The sequence below is a fragment of the Bombus vancouverensis genome, chromosome 3 (assembly GCF_051014615.1).
Source record: "Bombus vancouverensis nearcticus chromosome 3, iyBomVanc1_principal, whole genome shotgun sequence".
NCBI lineage: Eukaryota > Metazoa > Arthropoda > Insecta > Hymenoptera > Apidae > Bombus > Bombus vancouverensis.
Window position 1 is genome coordinate 20,501,187 of NC_134913.1, and position 9,331 is coordinate 20,510,517.

At 32.9% G+C, this 9,331-nt stretch overlaps 3 protein-coding genes across 3 annotated transcripts in view; 1 reads left to right on the forward strand and 2 right to left on the reverse strand.

Annotated features, from left to right (window-relative positions):
- Window positions 1-3,231, reverse strand: part of LOC117154197 (uncharacterized) — a 50,645-nt gene extending 47,414 nt beyond the window's left edge. Inside the window, exon 1 of the mRNA XM_033328967.2 lies at window positions 2,448-3,231. The gene's annotated coding sequence lies outside the window, so the exon portion shown is untranslated. The remainder of the gene's footprint in view (window positions 1-2,447) is intronic.
- A 502-nt stretch (window positions 3,232-3,733) lies between these two features.
- FMRFaR (FMRFamide Receptor) lies at window positions 3,734-8,596 on the forward strand. The gene is made up of 4 exons (XM_033329255.2): window positions 3,734-4,078; window positions 4,853-5,121; window positions 5,202-5,391; window positions 5,993-8,596. The coding sequence occupies exons 1-4, from the start codon at window positions 3,734-3,736 to the stop codon at window positions 6,584-6,586; spliced, it is 1,398 nt and encodes a 465-aa protein (XP_033185146.1). The 3' UTR covers window positions 6,587-8,596.
- Window positions 8,597-8,705: 109 nt separating this feature from the next.
- On the reverse strand, window positions 8,706-9,266 carry LOC117154336 (ATP synthase F(0) complex subunit k, mitochondrial). The gene is made up of 2 exons (XM_033329259.2): window positions 9,124-9,266; window positions 8,706-9,008 (listed from the first exon to the last, which is right to left on the reverse strand). The coding sequence occupies exons 1-2, from the start codon at window positions 9,205-9,207 to the stop codon at window positions 8,922-8,924; spliced, it is 171 nt and encodes a 56-aa protein (XP_033185150.1). The 5' UTR covers window positions 9,208-9,266; the 3' UTR covers window positions 8,706-8,921.
- Between the last annotated feature and the right edge of the window lie 65 nt (window positions 9,267-9,331).

The window sequence follows — 9,331 nt, forward strand, 5'->3', positions numbered from 1 at the left end:
CACGAGTGAACACGATTTTCCATAAAATAGATAAAACGTGACGACTATGGTCCGAATATATTCTCGTGCTTAGTCACGGTTAGTCGATGTATTTACTTACCGAGTTCGAAAAACAATTCGAAAATGTTTCTAATTGTTTCGATTCAGTCGCGTAACGTCGATTATTACGTTCAACGAAGATACCACGATACAGACGTAATTTTTATCGCTTAACGAATTCTAAACACTTTCGCTGAATAAGTATTCGAGCCGCCAAAAACGATCAACTATTTAAGAAATCTATTTAAAATGTTACGACTACGTAATAAGCGATTCGAACTTGTAGAATAAATTGCGCGAAAGTGATTCTCCGATTAGAGCGGAGAACACGCGCGTATTGCGACAAATTCGTACCACGAGAGATAATACGATTTACTAAACGCGTTGAAATCCTATTTTATTTTTTTGAAAATGAAGCTTTAAACGGAAAAATTGTATTCTCCATTTTCGACTTATTTTCACAATGTAAAACGAAACTTCCTGTCGATTAGCCACGTTCAAGCATACTTGATAAATTTTCAAACGAAAACCATTTTCTCGAAAACTAGGCCGAGTGTGTAAACATGTTATTCTATACTTTTTTTTCTTACTTTTCCCACAAGGAATCACGCGGTGTTCGTACTTTCGCACGTTATTCGGCCGAATCCTCTAACTAGACGCAAGCGCGATCACTCGATCTTTGGATATTTTCAAGAGTACAGCCAGAGTTTTCGAAATTACGCGTGTTGATATATTGGCTCCTCATAACGGAGGGTAATATAGCCCCCGGGGAGCATATTGCTCTCCATTAACATGTTAACGTTATTTCATTTTTATTTATATTATAATCACGTAGACATTCTACAGCCTAAAAGAAGGAAATCGAAGAGATATTTTAAAGCGTCGTTAGCTTTTCTCATAACGAGCACATAGCGAATGCACATCGTGCGAAAAAGAAAGAATATGCGGTGTGATTTTTGTATATAAGCAGAAGAATTCGCTTTATTTATTTTTGATCTTAAAATATTAGCAAAAAGAATTTGTTATGATCTTTGTTAGGGAGCCATATTACCCTCGCTTTTGTACAAGCCCCAAAAACGACTTCTTTTCGTAGAGCATGTGACGTTCGATTAAATTGTTTTTCTTCTAACTTTAATTATTTTCTTCTTTTTGCCATTCGTCAGAGATAACCTTGTTAGTTTACGAACATTTTACGCGAAGGTTTAAAGCAGTTTGAGTTATCAATCAGATTTTAGGAAGAAATATAAAACTGGGCGCCATATTACCACCCTTTACCACTCTACTCGTGACAATTTATCCAGAACAAGAAACTAGAATTTCGCGAGAACAAAAGTGAACGACGGCACTTGGTTCCTCAAAAGTTTGATTAAAAACGTAAGCGTTGCCAATGAGACTCTCGCTCGTGCAGCACATTCGTGAGAGATACGCGATAAAGTTAAATTTCTTAAATGGCCTCGATTCTTCCTTCGAAAACTTTTCTTTCCCGTTCTTTCTTCTTACGTTTCTCTCTTCTTTTCCTCTTCCTTTTTGGCGACCGAAGATATCGAGTTTAATCGCTTGTCGATGATAAACGATCGATAGTTTCTACTTTACTTCGCCCACTAAGCTGTCTACCGCTGCGAATTTGCGCGCAAACTGTCTAAAACGAATCTGAATCGACGCTTTCAAGTTTAAACGGCATTTGATAGCTTCTATCGAAAACAACGGTACATCGATGCGTTGTATCAGTGTTGTATCAAAAAGGGAAACTCTCGTTCGTTTGCAAAATCGACGACATCGACATTAGGAAAGGACGAATTAACGATTCGTTGAAACGTACCAATCGATACTCGAAATGGCGGAGATTGTATCGAACCGATCGTTCGATCGATTCAACAACGATGCCTTGCCCCCTATGTCCTACCAACTTGCTTTACCAATCAATATCATCGACGATTAATCGTCGATTTTATTAAATTTACTAAACTTTTCTGTATAGAATGTTCTCGCTATTTTCACAGGTTGATACTTATGTTAGCACAGAAAATTGTTCACTATACATACTGTATGAGTTATACGAAACTTCTTGAAGATGATTTCCAAGAATGTTACAATTAATTAATCAAAAAATCATAAAGTCGATCGAAAAATGTAGAAACGTAGAAGAGGCATTTATCGCGAATACAAATAAATATGATAAAGCGGGAATAGTGGTCTGAAATGCATGTATGATTGCAACAAATATCTTTTAATTTTTATATACGTTTCCAGATTCGTTGAAAATTTTACCGATATGCCATGATGGCCCTGTGTCGTTATAGCGCTAATAGACTTTTAAAAATTATTCGTGCAAAGTTTCTATCGATATTCAAACACTATATATACTACGCATGCATTATTTAAAAAAACTTGTAAGATTTTTGACTTACAGACACTCTAGTAGCGTCGCAGCTTCTTAATCCGACCGGTCCTTTCGGTATACAATGGCAGGCAAGCGTTCAAACGCTCTCGTTTTGTTGTAAAACACGGCTTCGTTTTTCCCTCTCATCGTACTTTTATAATTCGTTCATTTCGCTCGTTCGTTTCGCCTCGCTGTTGATATTTAAAGCTTTGTTATCGGTTGAACCATTGAAGCTCGAAACTCACGAAATCACTGGATCACAGATAGTGGATGTAGTTCGCCAGTTACGTTTACTACCTTCTCTCCGTGCTACTGTTTACCGAATAAGGTCGATGTCAATGCCTACAAATACACTTCCGCTATATAGAAACATATGTATTGTTTTTGCGACGGGGAAGCAGACAAACTTTCGGTCGATTAGATCAACGCTTGACGCACCGTTTTTGAATGTTACATTAAGGACACATAGCATAAGTTACATAAGTTACAATACGCGTTGTATTGTCTTTTAAAAAGAAACAGGGCGCGACGATCCCGATCTCTGGCGGTGCATATAGAATTTTATTCCCATTACGCAGAATACATATATACATTTATGTATTATATAGTTTTACATTTATTTATTATTATATCAATACAAGTTATAAGAATTAAATTAAGATGTTTATATTTATATTACAATATTTATGTATATGTATTTATTATATACATATATATACATACATATACGTATATACATTATATTGCAGCCAATAAAAATAAACGAGAAATTACATTTCAGTGTACATTTCATACTTTTTGATTACAGATTCCTGGAAATGGAAAACTGGAAATAGGGAGACGAATATGAAACTGTGAAATTACGATATATCGCAGATGTACACACAAGAAGTTAACAAAACTGTCATGAAGATCGAGCAAATCGAATTAGAATCGATACTGTTTCAGAACACGCGAGAACGATACGAAACTAGATAACACTTTGGGATTTCGATAAAATATTCGTCATGTTACCAAAACTATTAGTTCTCGGCTCTCACAAGGTCAAAAGGTAGTGAGAGTCGAATTAAAATAATAATAAGACGAACGTATTAAGATTACGTACCGAAGGATTGCATCGAACATAAGCTTAAATCGTTCGGAGCAAAGTAACAAAGACAAATTCATTCCCGAGTGAATCTTTTCCTGAAAGAAAAATCTACAGTGAAAAAACGATCTAATTACATAGGTACTGATATGTATATAAGTGATAAAGACAAGAAATATTTTTGAACAGTGAGGCATGAGATTGAAAGGAAATAAAGAAAAAGACTGATGAAGAATCGGGTGAATGAAAAGAAAAAACGGAGATACTTGAAAACGATGGAAACAAGCCTCAAAATTTTCAACAGCACCAGTTACTACGATGCTGGACAATTATTGGAAAATTTATCGATTAAAGAGACCACGAGAGAACCACTCGAATGTAAACAGGAAATCAATTCGAACGGTCTGTTTGATTTCATTATCTATGGCGTGCTGATGAACCTGATCGGTCTTTTTGGGATATTCGGCAACGCGATTTCGATGATCATTCTCTCGAGGCCGCAAATGAAATCGTCGATCAATTACTTGTTAATTGGCCTAGCCAGATGCGACACCGTCTTAATTATCATTTCGGTAAGTAAGTTTGTTAGTCGGAACGTTTAGAGAACTGAACGATCACTTTTATAATCGTGTCGACAAAATATTTGACACGGAAGTTCCTAAACGCTCAAGTTGAAACTTTAAAAAATTTACGCCACCATTATCTTCTAAAGACGAGAAAGTAGTTTAAAAGGACTAGGTAAAGAAGAATCTTAAATCGCAACCACCTACGAAGCAAACGGGAGATACATAATTCCTTGCACGATAGAATATACGAACGTTCAGTCATCGCGAGTTTATAACTACGGGCCAATCTCTGGAATAAAGTTACTTGGATACAGATTACCATGAATACCTCGTTAATTTATTGTTCTTTGTCAAATGCTTTGTTTGTAAACAAATTATAATACATATGCTATATTAATTATTAACGCAAATAATTATTGCTAATTGGAATTTCTAATCTCGGTAAAAATACACGTATCTATAAATCGTCACATTTCGCGAATCGCCATAATTTCGAAATCAGTATCAAAAGATATTTTAGATAATAGATAGATAAAGATACCTGCAGATAATTCAAATACAATTTATACGCGCGAAAATATGACGTTTTTAGAGACTCCATCCAATTTATTAATTACTCTAGAGGGAGAGAGAGAGAGATTCTCTGTAGTTAAGTTTTAATTGTTAATGAAAAATTCGCTTTCATCCAATTGCAAACAGCTTTCGTTATATCGCTAAAATGATAAGCGAAAAAAGAAAAGATAAAGTATTAAGTGAAAAGAAAGTTTATGATATTTTCAGATATTAATTTACGGCTTACCTGTTATTTACACGTACACTGGCCAGCTGTTCGACTACAAGTTCATCGTGCACCCGAAGATAGTCCGATTCTTATATCCATTATCATGCATAGCGCAAATAGCAACGGTGTACTTGACTCTAACTGTGACTCTAGAGAGATATATCGCAGTATGTCATCCTTTACAAGCTAGGTCTTTTTGTACATACGGACGAGCTCGACTAGCCGTATTGGTTATCGTGCTATTTTCCTTTCTTTACAATCTACCAAAGTGAGTAATTTCACTTCCAGCCGATTTAAGCTTGAATTACACCGCTAATATAAAATACATTCTTTTTATCTTTTTTACAGATTTTGGGAGGTAGATTACTATGCGGAAGTTCATTGGAAGTACAATGTTACTATATACTGCATATATCCGGCAGACTTGAGAAGCAACAACTTGTATGTCACCGTTTACGTCCACTGGATGTATTTCTTTATTTGTTACCTGTTTCCCTTTCTTGCTTTGGTGATATTCAACGCTGCCATTTACCAAAGGGTAAGTAAAATAAATCGTGTCGTGTCGTTTTGAAAAAAAAAGCAAAATTTCGGTAATACCTTAATATCGCTGATTATTATTATTTTCAAAACATAGAGTACTTCAAATCCATTTATTATTTCTAAGTTATTATACAGCGTATCACCGTAAAAGAGAAGAAACTGTAATGCAAATGCAACATTGCAATTCCTAACATGTTACCGTACACACGTACGAGCATACCTATTTGGAGCAAAGTTTATAAATGCATACACTTCAGAATGCAACTATGAATACAGGTTTTATCATGTTCCATTTTCCAACTCGTTCATTTCTCTTGCACATGCAGTCACTCTTTTATCTACTCAACTTTATTTCTCTTCGATTTTCTATATCTATTCAGAATCTTTATGAATCATTGCCGAACTTCTTCGAATCATTCTGCATAGCTGAGCGAGCGCAAAATTAATTACATCTCTTTTTTCACAAGCTGATTTATTGTATCTGATTCGTGTAAAATTGATTTCATTTCGAATCGAGCGAAGGTAACGCTGCTCTAAAAAATAAGTTACTTCTTACTACAAATAGATATTGATTATAAAATTATAATGCGATGTTTCAGGTGAGAAAAGCAAATAGAGATTTGCAACAGCTTTCTCGACATCAAAGACGCGAAATCGGACTAGCAACCATGTTACTTTGCGTGGTGATCGTTTTCCTAATCTGTAACATCCTACCGCTAGCCTCAAACATTCACGAGACCTTCTTCAGCGATCCGCCACATTGGTTGGTGCAGACAGGCAATCTTCTCGTGACAATCAATAGTAGCATCAATTTCATTATCTACGTGATCTTCGGTAGGAAATTCAAAAGGATATTTTTGAAGCTGTTTTGCAATTCAAAGTTATTCCGACCTGGCAGAGACAGTCCAGAATTTCAAACTTACGACGAATCGATCGTTACCAATATGACCAATATAGAATTAAGGAACTCTATCAGACATTATCACGTAAACAGATCGAGTACTATCAACAGAAATAACAATGTCTCGAACGGCAGTATGCGACAAAGCGTGAAAATATCAGCAAGACCAGCCAGTCCAGGACCTTGTGTGTATTATCCTGCAAGGAGTCCTGTCAGAAGCCCTAGTCAGATGTCCGCAACATCAAGCACACAGAATGGGTGGAGTAAAAAAGATGTAAATTCTTCTTTGTAATAAATCTTAAATATTTAATCTAATCGCAATAAGTCGACGATCATTCGTGAATAACAATGAATATCTTTTGTGCACCAAATAAGATGAAATAAGAAAATCTTTTTGTACAAAAATCATTCAAATTGAATGTAATCAGATAAGCTCGAAAATATTGGTGTTTATCTGTCTTGCTAGTTAATTTTCGGACAAAAAACAGCATCGATATTGTAAATTTATTCTCATACTTTATTAAATAATAATTCAATCTCTCGAATTATTTCAATTTTTATTTAAGTTTTACGTACACTTGTTATCTTTCTTCTTCTTCTTTTTTACAGTTACCATCGATAAAACAATTTACACATACTTATTTTTATAAAGACTTTAATACCATATAATAATCACAGAAATTTCAGAAATGCGATGCATTTTGTCACAGATTTCATACAACTGCTTCATAATGTACATATTGTATACGAGACATTTTATCATCATAATGAATAAACATTACTTAAATATGTGTAAAAGGTCATCGTTCTCCGAAGTTTGATGCACGAATTAGGAAGAAAATAATAATATTTGAAAAAATATATTTTTCGACTATTAGACAAACAAAAGATATTCAGAAACAAGAATATTGTTGAAAAAACAAAACATAAATCAGTACGTGTTTACTTGTTACAAAACCTATAAAAGGAGTGATTACCTTGCACGAAAAGGCATTCTCGCGTTGTTATAATCCACAAAAATTTTAGCAAGTTGTAAATATACTCAAACTATTTTGATATGTTTAAATAGAGACTTATAGGTGAAACTTATTTTTGGTGTATAAGTTATATCTATAATGTCCACTATCTTTCCTGAAAACAGACATTGAAAGAGAAATGACTAAAATAAGATCAACGTTCCCCATTACTCTTATTCTTATAAAGAGGCTGAATTTATTTGTAAACAAGAATCAAAAATTTACGCAAATACAGTATTATCAACATTTCTCCAGCACTGCTTACAATGTTTGAACGAATGTAAATAATATCCAAATTCTATAGGAATAAAATTTCACTCGATTTTGTATCTTGAAAAGGATAAAAAATAAATAAATATTTAGATCGCGAAACAATTCGGTTATTTCGAAACGTCATTTATAATAGAATACTTGGATGTGTATAACCGAAACATTGAAACACAAAAATATTGTATTCGTTATAGCTCACTTATTATTCTAAGATGCTAAGGTGTATTATACTGATCAAAAAAATAAAAACATTCATATATGTAATAATTAATATTTATGTTTATCATATAACGGTCTTCCCTCCGTGTAAAATAAGCACGTTATTCACTTCATTGAAATCTTTTATCTCATAACTAAAAAAGTATGCCTGTATTTTTATTTTTTTAGATCTATACCTTAGTACTTTAGAATGGGATACAAACATGTACCTGAAATTATTTACTATGAGTAGATCGTTTAGATTCTTTTATATTATGTCGCAATAATTCTTCTGTGAACGTCGATATACTTTTGTTAAGAATATTTCATGTAAAAGGAGATATACATGTTATCAATATATTTTGTTCTATTATTTCTATCAAGCGTACAAACTTTTATAAGCAACACAAAATGTTACAAATGATATGTATAAATACAAAAAACGAGAACTGATTTAGTTAGAACTTCGTGATGAATTTTGAGTGATTTGAATTTAAAAAAAAACGTTTAGCAACCGAACTACGTCATTCTTAAAGTAGTAATATCAAAATTTAGGGTCAAATAGAGGGAAAATAAACGCTCTCATAGTTATATGATAAAAAATAGTATGAATCACATAAATATACATTATATTCTAATCACAAGGTTTCGATTAACAGGTAATTAAATTCGAAATTATTATGATTATATAAATAGTATAGGCAATAAAAATATATCATCGTAAATTAATTGTAGATATTATTTCCTTGCGATTGTAGCTATTCAGAACCATTCCAGCTTTGTAGATATTTTAATTTATAATTGATTACGTAAACACATTTTTCATACTGTTCCTTTCATTAATAATGCCCTATATTAAATGGGATTGTCCTACATCATAGTTGAATAATATTATGAACATTAAAACATCCATACAAAGATAGTAAGTATAGGTACAGTTAAATTTATTTTTAGACTTACAATATATTTAATTTATAAAAAATTAAAAATTCTTGTCCTAAAAATTTTGATACATTGCGATATATTAATAAAAATAAATGATGAGGTTTTAATAATTAATAATTCTTTATTCCTAATGAGAATAAAGTAACGCAGAAATTAATATTACATAATGTATCTACTGTATTTAATCTTGTTATTGATTCATTTTTCGTCTGTCTTTTTACTTTTTGGTTTTAAATAGAAGTATAGGCCTAGAGCAATCATTCCACCGATTGATGACAAAGCCACCTGTAAAAAGAAAAATAGTGTCACTACATATTAAATTGTGATACAACTTTTAAGATATTAACTAGAAAATTCTATATCGTCAATAGAACAAATAGCAGATTTTGAGGTTACTTACATTTGCTCGACCACGTTCAGTGACACTATTAAAATATTTCGATAAGCCAGTAAGCCCGTGTTCTGCGTCGTTCGAGCTTGCCATTATGTTTCAGTAAAAAAAAAATCTACGTGTTTACTTAATACACAATTCAAATTGAAATGTTAATTATCACTTTGATACAGTTCGAATTAGACTGTAATACTTCTTTCCTGCTTCCTTAGCAAAG

Excerpts from the sequence above, each read along its gene's own strand:
- FMRFaR (XM_033329255.2), top strand. The coding sequence starts at position 3,734 with ATGAAGAATCGGGTGAATGAAAAGAAAAAACGGAGATACTTGAAAACG. Across the intron at positions 4,079-4,852 it reads CCGTCTTAATTATCATTTCG|ATATTAATTTACGGCTTACC; the intron begins GTAAGTAAGTTT and ends TGATATTTTCAG. Across the intron at positions 5,122-5,201 it reads TTTCTTTACAATCTACCAAA|ATTTTGGGAGGTAGATTACT; the intron begins GTGAGTAATTTC and ends TCTTTTTTACAG.
- LOC117154336 (XM_033329259.2), bottom strand. The coding sequence starts at position 9,207 with ATGGCAAGCTCGAACGACGCAGAACACGGGCTTACTGGCTTATCGAAA. Across the intron at positions 9,009-9,123 it reads CTGAACGTGGTCGAGCAAAT|GTGGCTTTGTCATCAATCGG; the intron begins GTAAGTAACCTC and ends TTCTTTTTACAG.